We start from the raw sequence: 19,745 nt of genomic DNA, 5'->3' as shown, positions 1-19,745 counted from the left end.
AGAAAAAACAACTCATAAATTTATAATGTGTTTGAAACTTTATAATAAATAGGACTTTTCGACAAGCAGAGCTCCTCAGCGTATTTTTAGCGATTCTATTGAAGCAGATACACAGTCAGAGTTCCCTGAGCCGATACGTATTTCAAATACCAATATGGAGTTGGTTTTAGTTTCAGTTGAGTATGAAACTTTAGTCGCATACGCACGCCAAACGCTCTATATAGTATTCTAAAAGTATTTTGGAACAAGTTTCTATACTAAGTATTTTTTATACTGGTAGTAAGTATACTTAGTCTTCAAAATCGACCAGTTTTCCCATCTCTACTACTTAGATACTTCTGTTTTTTTCATATATTTCAAGAATACCGGAATTAATACCGGTATTCAATTGGAAATACCGGTATTTGTATCTTCATTCGGTTTTGCAATCCCTAGTCTTAACATATTGGATTAAATATTAAATGGTTCTACTGATTATAAGTAAAACATGGTTCTTACGGAAGCGTAGCGACTACACACGTTTTTATTGGTACGATTATGTTACGTTACATATAAATGCGCTGATTTACGGAATATTGTATTAAGGCACATTTTTCTTGACCGCCACATAATATGTCAAAGTAAAGCGATCGAATAGGTACTGAAAAATTATACACCATTGTTACACCTGTTTAAATAAAATAATATACGTTTATATCATTCATAATTTCCTCTCACATTTGTGATACCTAAAGAAAAAATAAAATTCTAAAAAAAATGTGTCTATGGTTTACGTGCTTTACTCTTCAACGAGTCATTTTGTGACTATGCGCCGATTTATATTTTTATATTTTATACATTGATCACGTTTAAATGGCTTTTCAAATTGGGTTTCACTCAGGGTTTTCGCCATTTTAGCTCTAGATCCGTGTTTTCCAAAGTGTGGTACGCGTACTCCTTGGGGTACGGGAAAAGTTTGGTGGGGGTACGCGCTGCACCGAGCTTTAGCTGCGCCTGGTGCAACAAGCATTAATACGACAACAATACAACATCCGTGCGAGAAGGTTTATCGCATGCAGAAGATGAGCAATTGTTGGAGTTAGCTTCAAACGGATTCTTGAAAAATAAATATAAGGAGTGTACTTTAACATCATTCTGGTTGCAAATGCAACATGTGTATCCAGTTTTGACAGAGAAAGTCCTGAAATACATCTTGCTTTCTCCAACTTCATATCTGTGTGAAGTTGCTTTTTCAGCATTTGTAGACATTACGTCAAAAAAGGGAACAGGCTTTTGGATGTAGAACCGCGTCTCAGGTTAAAATCAACAACCAGGGAACCAAATTATGATGATCTGTCTCAACATTAACTATTTCATTATTCTCAATGATTATAATGAATGTTATTTATAATATAACTTTTATTTGTTTTATTTATAATTTTTTATGAATGAATTTCATTTTTCGTTTATTATTATTTTGTTTTTGTACTAAAAATGGAAAAAAATAATATTTTTTGATTGTTATTAAAGTAGGTATATGCATTATTTTTGACGAGGGGTCCTACTCAGTGTTACGAAAATTATAGAAAGGTACACAGATGTCGAAAGTTTTGGAAACACTGGTAGATCATAACTCCAGAACACAAATTGATGAAAACACGTGAATTTTATTACATCTTCGGAATTGGAACCCGTAACTAGATTTACTATCTGTCCAATTCTGTAATGCAATCGCTATTCCTATCATAATAAATCATGAAAACCTTACAAATATTCCATTAACGCATTGTCTTTCTTCCATTTTCAGATGACAAAGCACGCGTGGGACAACTACAAGCTGTACGCGTGGGGCAAGAACGAGCTGAGGCCGATCTCCAAACGAGGCCACACCGCCAGCATCTTCGGATCGTCAAACCTCGGTGCGACCATCCTCGATGGACTGGACACGCTCTACATCATGGGGCTGGACAAGGAGTTCAAAGAGGGAAGGGATTGGATAGCCGAGAATCTCAACATGGATAATATTGTAAGTAATATAATTATTTGTTATATTCCTTGGTGCTGGTTAATTGTACCGACGCCACTTTGCCGATGCGACAGTATGTTTATATTTCCACGCCTTGAACGAAGGTTTTTTTTAATGCTAAACAGGCCATAAGCTTAAATTTATTATTTTTTTTTTTAATTAATAAAATTTATTAATAAATTTGTGCGGCCCCTTAGGCAGACTTAGAATGCAGTCCCTTTTCGTTTTTTGTCTCAAATTGTCGAGTGCATATCTATTTGACAAATGCAACAAAAATCTTGAAAAACATGACGAACATATCATTATCAACTGAAGAACATTTTTACGAAACCTACTCTCAAACAGCGATGGTTTTAGTTACGCGGAGGACTGAAGCACTGACAGGTTTGGAGGCCCATTGTGATTTCTTTAAACGATTTCAGTAGTTTCTAACGGAGCGACGGCATCGTTCTCTAAATGTAAAGCTGTCACTGCTTCAAAAGTTGTAATGATAGTAGGTATTCATTAATTTGCCACCCCTAGGCAACAAGGCAACGCATGGTCTGCCTACCCCCACGGGACGTCACTGATGACAAAGTGTTATAAGATAAGTAACAGTAAAACAATCACAGATGCACTCAGTCTTTGAGAAACAAACTGTATTGTGTCAAAAAAGTATCGTTCTCAGAGTAATATTATAAAGAAAGTGTATATTGTTCAGCTATATATCGTCGCCCAAAAATCAAAAGGGCACATGTGCAATTTTGACGGTTTTGAGTTATGAATGCAGTTTTCTTCGTATTTTTTTTTCTCTACATTATGGGCAAAACGGCATTTGTGAAGCAAAACCCATGAATTCGCAAAGAAAATAAAGGTTACTTGTGTATTTGTAAACTGATCTTCATTTGTATAGGAAAAAAGTAACATGTACACGATTTTAGGAACTATGTGCAATGTTTACAAAAATAATATAGGAAAAAGGTAACAAGTGTAATTATTTAAAAGTGAGTAAGGGCCTTTGTACAAAAGAAAATAATTTCGTAGCAGAAAAGAGGCACTTGTGAAAAATTTTAAAACCTGTTGGCAGCGGACAAAGAGGCCCAAATAAATATTTTGGAAGATCACAATAAGCGTAAAGTGGCCGCTCGCAAATCAAAAGATGAAGATAAAGCTATTCATAAATGTATATAGGAAAAAGGTAACATGTGAGTTAAAACCTCTTAAAAATCAAAAATTGACAAATTATATAAAATATAAAAATTGTATTTCAATTTTGAGTAATTAGGTCACATGTGTTCCAAATTTCATTTCAATATTTATTAAGTACCTAATAACCTCTCTATGATTTTTTTTCACTCCAAAAACACTTAAAATGCGTTTTTCTCAAAACTCAATTTATGCACAAGTGCCCTTTTGCTTTTGGGGCGACGATATTAAGCCGTGTTTCTTGCGTATAACGCTTAGTAGAACCTCAATTTTATATTATTAACTTAACTATGAAACGTTGTTTCTCAGTACGGCTACCAAATTTAAACACAACATAGTTAACCATATGCTCTACTAAATTAACTACTATAATTACAACCAACTTTATATTTAACAGAAAAACAATAAATGTCAACAATAAGTGCTCGCAGTTTTTGAATGAATGGAGTCATTCAAACTAATATTTACCGGCGACGTGTACAAAGAATATTTAATTCAGCCGTAGAAATTATATCTTACTTTAACGCATATTGCGGAGAATATAAGCGTGCCGAATGTTTTCTCACTCGCACTTATGGTTCGTTTTTGTCCAGGCCTTGAGTATCGATTCTTTTTGACCGCTACCAAATATTGATATTTTTCTTTCGATATGACGACCCTAATAATTATTGTGACCTCGTCGAAAATCGAACTCGGATCCATCAGATAAACTTATACGTTGCCTTAAGTATAGGACTACGATCACCGATACGTGGTATGTGCCGATATCTTTTTTTATAGGTAACTACTTAAAATTTCAAATTCCGTCGATCAGTAATGAGTGGCACCTGTTTATTTAACAATAGTTATCACTAATGGATTCAAGTTCTGTACTGTTCCATTTAAATCTACTTAAATGGAATAGTACAGAACTTGAATCCATTAGAATTTAAATTTCTTCTGTCGATAGTATTAATATAATAATTATCACTTCAAAAAATACCGAAATGTTATGTAGGTTAATAAAATAATAACACTAACGACTGAAATGCAGGTAAGTATGTAGGTACCCACCGTTAGTATTTCAAAATATTTATTTCGAAATATCATCCAATTTACTAATTTAATCTAAGTGGGACATCATTGTTTTCAAATAAATATCTTCTGTCGAATTAAGGCTACATTATAACACGACATTAGAATCACAGGGGTCTAACTAACTACAAATAATTTCAAGATAAAAAGAACTTTTTATATACAACGTTTTTAAATTATCTGTTGAATTATTATGCTCAATATACTCAAACTTGTACTTGATATGAAGTAAATAAAAAACAAACAAACAAATATAGAATACTGAAATGTCATTTGACATTTCATTTTGATTTCCATAGTAACGCACGTATATATTAATAATTTTGTTGCTAGGACACCACCCCCTTAGAAAATAATAATAGTCTTTTACTTTTTACGGATTTTTCTGAAATAACTTTCCATACAAAACAGAATTAACTGAAAATTAATTCAATTCTGCTTAAAGATGGCTAAAAGTATTAAAAGAGTGCATTGGCATCGTGTTCTGATATATTCTAAAAGTTTCAAATGTCTAGCTAGTCGGGAATAAGGAATCCAATCCTGAGCCAACATTCTGATCCCGGGATTTCAGGATTACAATTTGGCAATCCCGGGATTGGGATTTTTTTCCATTGTTAATATAAAATTTTTATATTTACAAATAACATTGATAAAATCGGTCAAAAATAAATCTAGTATAATTTATACTATTTAAGACATTTATTGTTAATATCGTATACGTTAAATCTTGGAAATACACAAGTTTAATGGAGTAAATAATATTGTAATATAAATAATAATGTGAATTTAATATGAGATTGCTATTTCTGATAGTAAAGACATAGTGAATAGATCAGCGAGATTTAAAATAGTAAAGCAAATAATCATGGCGTACTTATGGCCTTTCCGCTTCATAAATCTAATTAGTCAGCCAAATATGAAACTGCCGTAAAACGTATGATATCATGGTGGAATTACTTTGTTAAAAGTGCGAAGCATTGTTTTTTTATCAATCTTTCTCATTTTTAATAATCTATGTGAAAAAATAAAATGAATCGGCAACCTACACATCAAACTTCATTCAAACTCAGTTTATTTCTAATGTAGTTATTTTGTATTAAAAGTATTTTTTCTGTTATATTTTCCATAAAAATTGATAAAAAAATCAATCCCGAAATCCCGGGATTATGTTTATCAATCCCGGGATTCATAGGTATCGAAAATAGCTCGGGATCCCGGGATTGGATTCCCTAGTCGGGAAGTTAGTTAAAAATCGATTGCAAGATTTGTACTGGACAAACAACTACCGGACAACAAGAATACGGGCTTATAAAAACGGGCTTTAAAATACATGTTTCCCGGTTTCGATAATGCCGTAATCATATTTATTGGTGACATAACGCTCTATGTAGTAGGTACATAATATATCCGTTTACAAGATTTATAGTTGAGTTAAATGTGCTTTATTTAATGATTTTCATACTAGCAAAATCTTTATTTGCGTTTATCTCAAAACTGTGTTATTGTAAGATAGGCCCCTGTCATCCTAAAGCTCCGACAACACCCTACGTACCTACATATTTTTTTAAACCTCAAACATATCTATTAGAAAAATCATGAAGAAGGTCTCGAACCGAATCGGTTTTGGATACACATCCGTGAATACATTAATCTACTCGAATCGGAAATAAAGCTTGATATTCAAAAGTATAATATTTTGTACAGAATTTAGAATAGGTAGGTACTTACTAAAAATATTTTTTCTTTGACTAAGTTTTTCTTGTTTTTGTGTAATCTCATAATTGTATTGACAATTCTATGCGGAATTGCAATCCCTAATATCAATCACTTATAACTAGGGATTCCAATCCCGGGATCCCGAGCTATTTTCGATACCTATGAATCCCGGGATTGATAAACATAATCCCGAAACTTTCGGGATTGATTTTTTATCAATGTTATGGAAAATAAAATAAAAACGAAAATATACCAGAAGAAATACTTTTAATAACAAATAAATACATTAGAAATAAACTGAGTTTGAATGAAATTTGATTTATGCCCATGTGTAAGTTGCCGATTCATTTTATTTTTTCACATAAATTAATAAATATGATAAAGATTGGAAAAAAACAATGCTTCGCACTTTAAACAAAGTAATTCCACCATGATCTCATACGTTTTACGGCAGTTTCATATTTGGCTGACTAATTAAATTTATGAAGCGGAAATGCCATAAGTACACCATGATTTGTTTTACTATTTTAAATCTCGTAACTCATTCATCAAGTACGAGGGTGGGTCAATAAGTCCTTAGAAAAGCCGACAGGTGGCGCGACTAGTACTGTAAGCGGTTTGTTTTCATGCAGCGGCACTACCGATTCAGTATGCTGCGAAGTTTCAATCAGATTGGTCGGGTTGTTGTGTGTTTCTCGTACATTTAAAAAAAATTTGCTTGTGGAAAATGGAAAAATGGAAAATGGAGAAAATTGAGTTTAGAGCTGTTATTAAACATTTTAATATAAAAGGGTTAACAGCAAAGGAAATAAAAAATGAGTTGGATTTAGTTCACGGCATATCTGCTCCTTCACTTGCAACTATTTATAACTGGTTAAATGAATTTAAACGTGGTCGTACATCAACAAAGGATGAACCACGCTCAGGACGTCCTGTAGAGGTGACTACACCAGAAATGATCAATAAAATCCACGATATGGTGTTAAGTGACCGAAGATTAAAGTTGAGTGAGATAATTGAGGTTACAGGGATCTCAAAAGGTAGCGTCATTTCTATTTTACATGACAAATTGGGCATGAAAAATATTTCTGCAAGATGGGTGCCGCGTTTGCTCACAGTCGACAATAAACGCAATAGGGTGGTGGCCTCTAAAGCCCTGTTGTCGCTCATGCAACGCAATCCGGATGAATTTTTTCGTCGCTTTCTGACTTTAGATGAAACATGGATACACCACTATACTCCCGAGACGAAAGAACAGTCAAAGCAGTGGATTGCGAAGGCAAACCATTTCCAAAGAAGGCGAAAACCGTAAAATCAGCTGGTAAGGTTATGGCTACTGTATTTTGGGATGCACGTGAAATTATTTTCGTTGACTATTTGGAAAAAGGAAAAACAATAACAGGGGATTATTATGCATCTTTATTGGACCAGCTAAAAAACAAAATTGAAGAAAAACGGCCTCATTTAAACAGGAAAAAAATCCTCTTTCATCAGGACAATGCCCGTGTTCACACATGTTTACGATCAATGGCTAAAATTGAAGAATTGAAGTTCGAATTGGTCGACCACCCACCGTATTCGCCAGATTTAGCCCCCAGTGACTTTTTCCTTTTCCCAAACTTAAAAAAATGGCTAAGTGGACAACGTTTTTTTTCAAATGAAGAAGTCATCGATCGGACAAATGCTTATTTTGAGGACCTTCCGAAAACTTATTTTTCTGACGGTTTAAAAAAAATTGAGAAACGTCTAACCAAGTGTATTGAGCTCCAAGGAGATTATGTTGAGAAATAAAAAAAAAAATACAAAAATAAAAACTGTTTTAATGCTTTTTTCTAAGGAATTATTGACCCACCCTCGTATTTACTATCAGAAACAGCAATTTCATATTAAATTCACAATATTATTTATATTAAAATATTATTTACTCCATTAAACTTATGTATTTCCAAGATTGAACGTATACAATATTAACAATAAATGTCTTAAATAATGTTATTTGTAAATCTAATTGTTTTATATCAACAATGGAAAAAAACGGGATCCCGGGATTGTCAAATTGTAATCCCGAAATCCCGGGATCAAAATTTTGGCTCGGGATTGGATTCCTTACTTATAACCGTCAGAGTTTGAATGCTCCTAATTTACTGAAAATAATAATAAATTGTTATTTTATATTACGTGTACTGAAACATCTGATTACTCGTTTGATGCCTTTGTTACCATAATATGTTTTATGTTGAATGTTTTTGATAACAATGATAAGATAATGTTTGATAAAAAATTCCGTCAGTTGTATGCATTTTGGCGACGTCTTAATAAAATAATTGATAACAGGTATTACATGTTGGTGTAAAATTTGTGAAGACTACGTAACAATACCTAGTAACAAACCGCCCTTTTCTCCAGACGAATACTGTGGGGAATCGCGGGAGACTGGAAACTGGACTATATATGGGTAAACGCAATATTTTATTGTTTACTAAAGTCTCACGAGTATTGTTTTTCCAGTATTCGATGCATGGCTGAGTTCTCTCGCGAATATCATCTGTAAGTCGGCTCGCACATTGGAACTCGTCTCGCCTAAAAACGTGTCGAATACGTCGATGTGACGTCATCGTTATTTAACGAAACAACATAACACGTGTTGCCAAATGGAGCTTCGCAGATCGACCGAATGCAACTGTTTCGTCTGAAAAAAACATCTGGCTGTTGCATTCGACATGTTGCATCCTTCTCGGGCTCCGAGTCGGAGGGTCGAAGTCACAAAGAAACACATACGAATTGGTCATTCCTATACCGGCTCGCCGATCGCCGCATTGAAATATCAATACATTTCGAAGGCTACGCGCGACTGTCGCTAGATAGATGTGCGAGGTTGTGTCATGCAACACTGGCCGCCTGTTCTCGGAAAATTTGATTTATGGCGGTAAGGCACACGAGGCGAGTTGTGATGTGCGAGCCGGCTAAGATTCTTGGCATTTCGTTTGACAGTGAACTGACGTTTAGTGGTCATATGGATAAAGGCTCTAAAAATGTAGGGTCTTGCGTACTTCCCGGGTCTTTTCGGATGTTACGATACCTACTAAAAATTCTCTATAACTCCTTAGTTAGAAGGAGACTTAAGAGTGCGTCTATTGTTTGGGGCCCGCATCAGTTGAAGTACGGCCTTATGGTGGAGAGGGTACAGACGAAATTTTTGAGACTCGTTTACTTTCGACTGTATAGATATTATCCGTGAATCTATCCGACTGACTTTCTCTTATGTATGCTTATTTAGGGATCTTTATTTAGCTACATATTTTTCCGACTTATACGCGGCGTAAATGGAAACTCTGCCACTCTTGGTGATATTGGCTTATCTTAGGAATCGGGGGCATCCGTTGTTTGTTCTCCCAAGGAGCATAACTAACGTACCATTAGTAATGCAAATTGGGAGGGTAATAAACTAATAACTATGTTTAATCAAATCGTTTCGGATATCGTTATATTCCACTTACGTGACGGTGAATTTAGGTGGACGTTGCTTTACAAGTTTTTAAGTTAGGCTCTATCAACCTAGTTCACTCTTTTATTTTTCTTAATTTTTATTGTATTATTTACATAAATTACCCTGTATTTTTATTTGAAAAACACTTACTTTATGTTATGTCGTGAACGCTTCGAATTTATAATTTGTCATGTTCATTATATGTAAAATTAATCAATTTGAATTTAAATGACAACTGAAGTGGCGAGTAAGATGTGTTTGAACATGTACCGAACTAAATAACCAATATTTTTTTCTCGGTTCGATTCCGGGTCCGACAAAAATAACGGTTTTTCCGGTTTTCGGTTCAGTTCCGGTTCGAAGCCCTGAATTAAAATTTCCAAATGCTATGCAAAATATTTACACGGCGTAGTAAGCTACTCAGTGGACAGCTTATTTATTCATAATGATAGATATCCTTAATAGTTCAAAATAATTATTGTTTTCGTTTATTCCTTCCAGGTGAGTGATCTGTCGGTGTTTGAGACAACCATCAGATTTGTGGGTGGAATGCTGACCTGTTACGCCCTCACTGGAGACACCATCTTCAGAGACAAGGCTCGTCACGTCGCCGACAAGCTACTGCCAGCCTTTCAGACTCCGACGGGAATTCCTCATTCTCTCATTAATCCTAGTACAGGCGTGAGTATAATATTTCTTTTTTTTTCATTCCGTATAAAGAAATATATTACAATTGATTTACACCCTACAATGTACTATGGCTTGTGTCGAATATTAATTGGTATTTTATTATTATGATTACCTAGGCTACCTCCATACCCCTTGGATGTGTTGACTTAGTTTACTGTGTGAACTTCATAGCAAAATGACACTTATTTTTTTGTCAAATTATTTGTTATATTAAATAATACAATTTCAAAAAAATTATCAGTTCCACCTAATAATTATCAGTTCAATCAAAAATTATCTGTTATCCTTTCTGAATAAATAATCAAAATCTATTGCAATTAATTAACCTACTGTCAGGCACAGAGGATAGACTATGATAGAGTATGGTAGTTGCATTCATTGACTGGCATAGTTGTGTGACCAATCAACCCATTATAAAACAATAGCATGATGATGGTTCCAATGTTCCCAGCGTTTACGACTCTTAGATTAGCTTAAATTTCATCGCCAAATATTTAACATTATTTCTGTATATAAATACTCTATCTGTTTATTTACTTCATCTAGGCCTTAAGTGCTTTAGAAAATGAATATATACTAAGGAGATTAATTTAACTTTTTTTTTTTCAACCATATCCGATTCTAATAAGATCATAATCACAGGGTGGAAGTTTGTATTAACAGTTCTAATTGTTGCTAATTTTCTACTATTCCATAGGAATAGGTTTTAGCTTTTAGCTATCTGCTTTAATATTTATTTAAGCGACTGCACAACCATCCTCCCGGAATATCTATCGTAAACTCTACATCTCACAAGCCGGTGACACTCAGTCTCTCTGTGACCCTTTTGACGTTGTATGTTCATCGCCTCTGGGGGACAGTCTAGGCTACTAGAGTTTCTTCATAACCCTTATGGAGAGTTTTGACCATCCATCGCAACTAAAAATCTTAGTCTTCGTTTCTCCCAGATATTAACTTTATTAGGCTTAAATTGGTTGAAGAATTCAGTATTCTTACACATGTGCCACCTTTGGTTTTGTACTCTTCAGAGAATTTTATTTTCGAATACTTGGAAAACTCTCGTTTCTTAACTTGGCTCAAAGTTTCAACCCACACAGAACTATTGGTCTCACGGTCACGTTGTATACCCAGAAAATCGATTTCCTAGAGCGATCATGTGATAAATACCTGGAAGATATTCTTATTACGCTGAAAGCCTAACCTGTAATCTTCTTTTTCCAGCTAAGCAAAAACTATGGCTGGGCCAGTGGAGGTAGCAGCATCCTATCGGAAATCGGTACCCTCCATCTTGAGTTCACTTACCTCAGTGACGTTACCGGAGATCCCGTTTACAAGGAGAAGGTAGACAGGGTACGGAGAGTCCTCAAGGATATGGAGAAACCTCGCGGACTCTATCCCAATTATATCAATCCCAAGACTGGAAAATGGGGACAACGTAAGTAGTTATTGGTTAATGTATCATTTATTATATCGAAGCAGTCTATTTATTTGAATGTTTACTATGGTAGACAGGAAACTTTTCTGAAAAATAGTATGATTAGTGAGCAACATGAGTTCTTGGAGGCACGTGGTGGCCTTTGTTCCACATAGGGAGTGTAGGGTCTATAGATAACGAAAAAGATAAGATATAATTAAACCATCTCGTGTAATGTCTGTCAATCAAAATGACAAATACAGTGAAACGCAGATTTTATGTTTTTTGAAGAAACTCACAAAAAACAATAGCTGGAAAATGACAAATGGCGGCTATTAAAAAAATCATTCAAATATGGTATGGTAACTATATATTTTTGGCTTGTTTATATAAAACTCTTTCAATATTTTAAATTGATTTGAAGGTTGGAATTTTTTTGACATTATTTGAACAGATGTATTAAAAAAAATCAGAACTGAACAATAAGAATGAAAAATGTGACCCTAATATTCGATCCAAACCGGAAAATGACAAAAATACTGTGCAACAAGTGAAAAAGTAAAAGGTCAGCAATATCTATAAAAAAAGGAATGTACCTAAATGCATCACTGCTTACATGGCATATTTATAAGAAAATTGTGGTTGTGTTTTGAATATTAAATTTTAATGATTGCTGTGTATTTATATACTTACTTACACACATACTGCCGTACTAAGCACAGAGGCCGTAACTGACGTATTTAGGTATTTTCATGTTTTTAGATATTTGGATTCTGCAGAGTTTTTGTATAAGATCGGTGAATAAATCCAAGCCGTAACTGCTATAGTTACGGAGAAATCAAGGGTTTTAATAGCCGTATCTACGGAGTTTGAGAAATAAACTCGATAAATACTAAGCGATTTGGTTGTAACTATCATTTACTAAGGCATATTAGCCGTATCTGACATATATATGGCTAATATCAATACATAATAATAATAATAATAATAATAACATAAATCAAATTTTCAAGGTGTGTAAACAAATCTTAAACCAAAATTAACTATTATAGGCAAATAAAATAAATAAAAAGTTCCCCAGTATTAGCAGGAAAAGTAAAATAATATGAAAGCTCAGATCTCCCACTTGCCTAAAATGCAGATACGGCCTCTGTGCTTAGTACGGCAGCATATTTGAATAAATTTAATTTTAAATTTTAAATAGGAATTTTAGATGTAAAATGCGGGAGATAAAAACGTGAAACCGGGAAATAGATGCATTAAAATGCACTAAAATAAAACAAGATTGCAGAAACTAATAATGGGATGACGTGAATTCCGGGCATGTAAAATTGAGGTTCCACTGTAGTACTAGGTACTTTAATTATTTCAATAATACAGGGAGTGCAGCCCTTTTCCCTGTCTACCCCCGTCGCACTGACCACGCGTGGTTGACGACAGACTTCACCGATACTCTTGACATGTCAACAAACATAAACTAACTGTATCTAATGACACTATTAATTAATAGTAAATTTCGTTGTATTCAATATTTATATATTTATATTTAAACTTTATTTAAATCTTTTTATTCTTTTATTATTATTAAATTTTGTAAGTACTCAAAAAGAATCCTAAACAATAAAAAATATTGCAGAAACCCTTGCCAAAGTATTGAAATACTATCACTTCACTAATAAAACATGTGTATGGAAAAACTCATTATGTACAAAAACTCTTTTTTTAATGTTCCTAATATTTTTACAGAATCTGATTATCTTCAATGTATTCTCTGATTTTTTTTGTACATTTGAATACGTGTATTAATTAAGGCGCTAAGTACCAAAAAAATAAAAACTGACATTTTTATAGAAAAATGTTCTACATACTAACGCCAATAACGTCAACTATGGTCTAAGTGTCTCAAGTAAGTCAAAAAAATACAGCAAAATATTTAAATCTGGCGACGTTGTAAGTCCGTTGGCATGTTTTATTTATAATGGTGTAAGTACCACTGCAGTGATCAACGGCATTCAACATAAATTGGCTGACGAAGGTGTGTTGACACTCGCGAGTTCTTAATTCCTAAAATTATGGAAGCTGCCGAAATTGCTTCACACAGTGAAAACACATTTTTCAAAAGGTCTGCTTCATGCAATTTTATTGCAATGACTTAGTATTTTGTAACCACAGGCAATACTACTTTTTGGTACTTAATTTTGAGCCTTAATCAATACACGTATTCATTTTATACAAGGAGAAGAAAAAATCTTAATTTTGAAAATGGATTTGTTATTGCAAAAAATATGTTCAAACCTCATTATCTCAGAACATCAAAATGTCACATAATGAGTTTTACCTGCAAACCAGCGAAATCTATTTTTCTTTTACGTGTGTATTCAATAAAACCTCACAGCTGAAATTAAGGCACAATTCTGTCATGTTCCTTAAGAAAGACCTGCTTCTGCGTACACCAAATAATAATCACCAAACTCATCATAGCATACCGCCCATCTTGAAAAAGTTTTGCATTTCGCGACATTTAGACATCCTTCGACATAAAAATTATAGATAAGTATCAATTTAATTTATTAATGAGTCTTGTAATATTATTTCAGATCACATGTCTCTCGGAGGATTGGGCGACTCATTCTATGAATACTTACTGAAGGCCTGGCTGCAGGACAAAAACGACTTCGAGGCCCGCCAGATGTTTGACGACGCCATGAAAGCGATTTTAGAAAATATGATTCGGGTTTCGCAGAGCGGTCTCACATACGTAGCCGATCTAAAATACGACAGGATTTTGGAAGATAAAATGGATCACTTATCGTGTTTCTCGGGTAAAAATTTATACTTTAAAACATTACTTAGAAAGCATTGAAAATGACAAGGCTCCAGGTATAACAATATGTGGCTCGAGACAGATTAGGGTTTGTATTCCCGGGATCCCAGACGATTTCTGGATTATTTTTTTTAAAGATCTTTACAAGTTGTTTACGTTAAAGATAAAATTTGTCACCTCCGTCAGATTGTCTATTTATTGCATTCATTATGTAACATTTTCTATTATTATGATATTACTATAGCAGTATTTGACAGGCTGCAGATTTTTAACGACACACGTTGAATGTAGAACGAAGTTCTTACTAAAATCTCTGTAATACCGATAATTTGTGACTTAGTATTTCATAATTATTCAAACAGATGTCACTGTCTGTTTAATTTTTTAGATTATGCAAATCAATTGACAGTGGCTAGTAATTTTGAGTTTTAAAGTCGGACGAGATATGTATGTGCAGCCAGTCGATCAAGGCGTTATAAAGCGATAAAACTCACTGAAGGCATAGAACCGATTAATTTTATAGTGTTGCTAGAGTGGGCAAATGAGACAGGTAGCTTAAATGAAGGGAGACAAAATGTTTTGAGTAAATTCTCCTCTCTGTGTTTACCTATTGAAACGACCACGTATATACCAGAATTATGATAATATTCCCTATCTCAGATGTAACGGAGCTTTATGGTTTAGTTCCCTTCTGTTTTATGTATTATACTGTTTTTTATAGTTATTTTCAACATTGTATGCACTCTTATTTCAGGTGGATTATTTGCACTCGGTGCCAAAACTCTGAAGACTTCTCTCTCTGACCGATACATGGAACTTGCAAAGGGATTAACGAACACCTGTCATGAAAGTTATGACAGATCTGCCACCAAGTTAGGACCTGAAGCATTCAGGTTTGTAATTATACATTTTTACTTTCTTTCCTCCTTATTTTTCCATTTCCTTTATGTTATTTTTATTATCGTCATTTCTGGCACTTCAAACTTTTTCCATCCTGGAAGTTCTAGTATTGATACTTTCCAGTTACTTTGGCATGTTATTATTAATTAAATTACCTTTATAACTCGGTATTAAAATTGTGTTTTTATACATAGCTATATAATAAGTATATTGTTCCAGTATTTCAAATCAAACTGAACCAAACCAATCTAACTGGACGGTTTGCAGAAATTATGCGGCAATGCGATTTCCGACATCAAATTACTTAAAACTAATTCAATAATTTATTTAACTCTAAAATAGTAACACATTTATTGAAATGTCAACTTGTCATGAAATTCCAACCTGCTATAGCTCGTCGTCTACATGAACACAAATTTCATTGTCGGATTAATTTATTTTAAATGTATAAAATATAATAATTGTGTCGCTGAGTTTCAAAACTCGCTATAACTCTTTTTTTAAATAATTAAGATATATATATATATCGTTGAATTCGTTATTAAAATCTCTACATGAAAATTTTATCGCCTCTTTCAAAAGCCGCTACAATTGACTGTCATTTATAAAACAAAATCAATGTGTCTATCAAATCCCGCTATAACACTACTGAAACATTCAAAAACCTTTTTTGTTCAAAAAGTTTTTGTTGATTTTCTAAACATAATGAAAAAGTTTTATAGCGGGTTTTGAAACTCAGCGACACAATTAATGCTTCATAAATAGATTACCTACTTAGTTCACGTATAAGACAAAGGTTTTTTAAAATTACTTTTCCCAAAGCTTTTTCAAATCGCTCACTTGTTTTATAGTTTTCATTTCGACATGACGTGACTTAGACGACAATCAAATATATATTAATAATAATTACAAGATAAAAAGAACTTTTTATAAACAATGTTTTTAAAATTTCTGTTGAATCATATAAACTTGACTTGACTAGCTTAAACGATCAAAAAAATTTGTACTTTATAGAAATATTAATACTGAAATGTCATTTTGGCATGTCATATTGATTTCCATAGTAACGCACGTATATATTAATAATTTAGTTGTTAGGACCCCAGACCCCTAGAAACCAATAATGGTGTCGAGATAACTTTTCATGCAAAACAGAATTAACTGAAAATGAATTCAATTCTACTTAAAGATGGCTAAAAATATTTAAAAAATGCATTGGCATCGTGTTCTGATATATTCTAAAAGTTTCAAATGTCTAGGCTAGGCGGGAAGTTAGTTCATAATCGATTGCAAGATTTGTACCGGACAAATAAGAATACGAGCTAAGAAAAACATTGTAAAATCGATAGGCAGTATTAAAAATTAGTTGGTTATGAAACCTGATCATTTCCAGTTGATTTAACACATTCAATCGAACATTTTGCATATTGAATACAGCTGGAATTGTCAGATAGTAAACACAAAAGTGGTTTCTTGTTCACATACGTGTACTTATGAATAATAGGTATTGATTACTATAATATACCTAATTCAACTGAACTCCTACCATGTAAATGTCTAAAATATTAATATTATGAATATCTCTTGATATATAAATGCTGTGTTTATCATCTCGGTTTTTCTTAATCCTCAAAATATTATAATGTTCATAGATAACGCAATATGTCGAGAAAATTACAATGAAATATTTTCACCTATGAAAACAATAAATGAATAACATTTTTAGTTTAGGTCCTGTCTGGACAGTTATTACTTTGACAGATGGTCAGAAGCGGTTTGATAGAGTCTATAAAACTGTCAACTAAAAATACAATTAAACTACTACATAATTTATTAAAAAATATTAAATGTTTGTACCTCATACTATTTATTATTATATTAAAAATCAGCTGTATTATTTAATACAATTTTGGTTCAGGACCTGGCTAATAATGTTTGTATATTTTCCCAACAGATGTCACCGTACAAATTTCAGAGTTTCCTTTTTTTTGTGAATGTTTCAATTTCATAACATGGTTTCATGTGAAATTATAGTGAAATCATTTCTGTAATATAATTGTTTTTTCGTGATTTCAGATTCAGTGATGCAGTTGAAGCGAAAGCACTGAAAAGCAACGAGAAATATTACATTTTAAGGCCGGAAACCATCGAGAGCTACTTCATCCTGTGGCGACTCACCAAGGACCAAAAATACAGAGAATGGGGCTGGGAGGCCGTCCAAGTAAGGAAACCATCTCATATCTTAAAATCGTAGGATTATTTCTAAATTCAAATAATATTTTTCCAATAAGAAGCATTTTTTGACGGACTAGTATAAATTTTGCATAAATCCCTTATTTTCATAGAAGCCAAACCATAACTCAAAAAAAATTTGTATTTTCCAGGCTATTGAGAAGCATTGTCGGGTGGACGGAGGGTACACCGGTATCCGAAACGTTTACTTCGAGGATTCGCCCAAAGACGATGTACAGCAAAGCTTCTTCTTGGCAGAAACACTCAAGGTATGTAAATAAAATATATTTGAATTATCTTTTGAATTTGAAATTATTTATACTCTTAGGTTGGACATACTTTTTATTTATTTATTGATCAAGTATATAGGTCAGCAATGGTGAACCTTTTTGAAATTATACTTCTTTTGGGACGTTTGGTAGAGAGTGAAATTTAGAGCTGCGCGCGCGCACCGTTACGAAAGTGAACAACAGAATGAAGTTAGCTGCGAATCAGTCAGCTGTATACAAACCAAAGCTTGATAGTACGAATTTATTATTGTCAGCCATTTGCAATTCCTTACGCAAACAAACGATTAAACGTCAGAGCGACAGTTGTTACTTTAAAAATAAAAACAACGAGAAATAATTATATAATTTAGTAATATAAGTTAAGTGTATAGAAATAAACCAACGGCACTCCAATAAGTGGCCCTTTTTCTTGAGTGTGTAATTTAACAAGATAATTAAGGGCTAGTCGAAGAATCTAGGTTATCACAAGTTTTGTTTTTGTTTTGTTACGCCAAAGAAGTATAACTTCTAACGCGCGTACATAAGTACACACACCGATTTTTTTTAAATTAAATCTTTTTCTTTTTTCTGTTTCAGTATCTCTATTTACTCTTCTCTGATGATTCACTGTTATCACTGGACGAGTGGGTGTTCAACACGGAGGCCCACCCCTTCCCCATGAGGGGAAACCCCTTCTACAGACCTGCCGAGTGAATAGAGAAATAAAAAATTATCCAAGACAAAAAAAAAATCGCCAAAACATACTCACCAGTAGCATTTAAATCGACTATGAGGGCATCACACATGTGATTTTGTGTTTGGGGTTACGACACTAATGAAATCATTAATTTATTAATCATATTGACTAACGTTAACTGCCTATAAAGATAAAGCCTCTATGAATATAGATATTTACCATACGATTAAAAGAAAAACTTGACCACAAAATTGTGTAAATAGTGTTCAAGCGTTGTCGTTATGATTTGACATTTTCTAGTGACAAAATGGTGAGTTTTTTCATGTGATGACACTGTCTGTTTAAAGAGTGTATATATCTTTATAATATAATATAGTGTTTTGGTTGTTGAATATGTTTATATATAATATTGTGTGTGTAAAAGAAAAAAAGTTAGTTAATGTAATATTGTTGATGTTTTCGGTGAAGCAAACAGACTATTAGTAAAACAATTTTTAGTGAAACAAATGTTAGGTGAATTAATTCAAACGTCATGACTGATTCTGCGGAATATCGTGATAATTTTGATATTCCTTTAAATTATAAATTAGTGTTTTATTGATTTAGATTTTAGAGTCGAGCCTAATGTGTAAAAAAAATATGTGCGAATTTCAATATGCAAGGATTAATGATTGACAATTATTAATATTCTAGAATACGATAACGTTACAGAATTTCTACATTATTAATTATATTATAATATATAAATTGTAATTACGTAAATGTCCTTCGAAATTCTTTGTTAATCACTGTTGATCTTTATTGTTACGATTGTGACTGATGAATGCAATGTACATTATATATTTTTTGTTCTTTATATTAATAATTTCTTCTTCTTCTCAAATACACACCATGTCAAATTATCTTCCTTATAACACACATTCTAAAGTGATACTAAACGTCATGGCAAAATAATGATATAAATTATTAATACTCAGGGCCGACGTAAAAGGATATAGCAATTCTGCCCCAAGCTAGTAATAGTCTACTAATAAAAAAAAATCTGACAAAAGGCTGTAACTTTTCGGCTAACTATTGACATTCGTTTGCTCTAAAGTTTCGATCACACTTTAAATCGGTTACCTGTAAAATGTCTGTGATTTGTAAATCAAAATTTAAATCACTATACAAAATTACGAATCCTTACAATGCTTTTACAATGAAATAGCATACTATTTTTTTTTTTTAAGTTAAATAAAGGTTTTCGTTTGAT

General features: G+C 33.1%; 1 protein-coding gene across 6 annotated transcripts in view; it reads left to right on the top strand.

The window, feature by feature from the left end:
- The window catches only part of alpha-Man-Ia (alpha-Mannosidase class I a), a 58,187-nt gene extending 39,064 nt beyond the window's left edge, over window positions 1-19,123 (top strand). For 5 of the 6 annotated variants that reach the window (XM_085950073.1, XM_085950077.1, XM_085950078.1 and 2 more), the window contains exons 3-10: window positions 1,787-2,005; window positions 9,969-10,148; window positions 11,379-11,592; window positions 14,169-14,393; window positions 15,150-15,288; window positions 17,372-17,516; window positions 17,680-17,796; window positions 18,394-19,123. In XM_085950073.1, coding sequence (XP_085806199.1) covers window positions 1,787-2,005; window positions 9,969-10,148; window positions 11,379-11,592; window positions 14,169-14,393; window positions 15,150-15,288; window positions 17,372-17,516; window positions 17,680-17,796; window positions 18,394-18,510 — 1,356 coding nt within the window. In that variant the 3' untranslated portion in view covers window positions 18,511-19,123. Of the gene's footprint in view, window positions 1-1,680; window positions 2,006-9,968; window positions 10,149-11,378; window positions 11,593-14,168; window positions 14,394-15,149; window positions 15,289-17,371; window positions 17,517-17,679; window positions 17,797-18,393 lie in introns of all 6 variants that reach the window. The other variant, XM_085950079.1, reaches the window with a different exon arrangement.
- The last annotated feature ends 622 nt before the right edge of the window (window positions 19,124-19,745 follow it).

Source organism: Rhyacophila brunnea, unplaced genomic scaffold, assembly GCF_057557595.1.
Source record: "Rhyacophila brunnea isolate RB1 unplaced genomic scaffold, BYU_Rbru_1.0 scaffold_10, whole genome shotgun sequence".
In the NCBI taxonomy this organism is placed as follows: domain Eukaryota; kingdom Metazoa; phylum Arthropoda; class Insecta; order Trichoptera; family Rhyacophilidae; genus Rhyacophila; species Rhyacophila brunnea.
The sequence above is the reverse complement of the archived record's forward strand: the minus strand, read 5'-3'. Positions and strand labels throughout refer to the sequence as shown.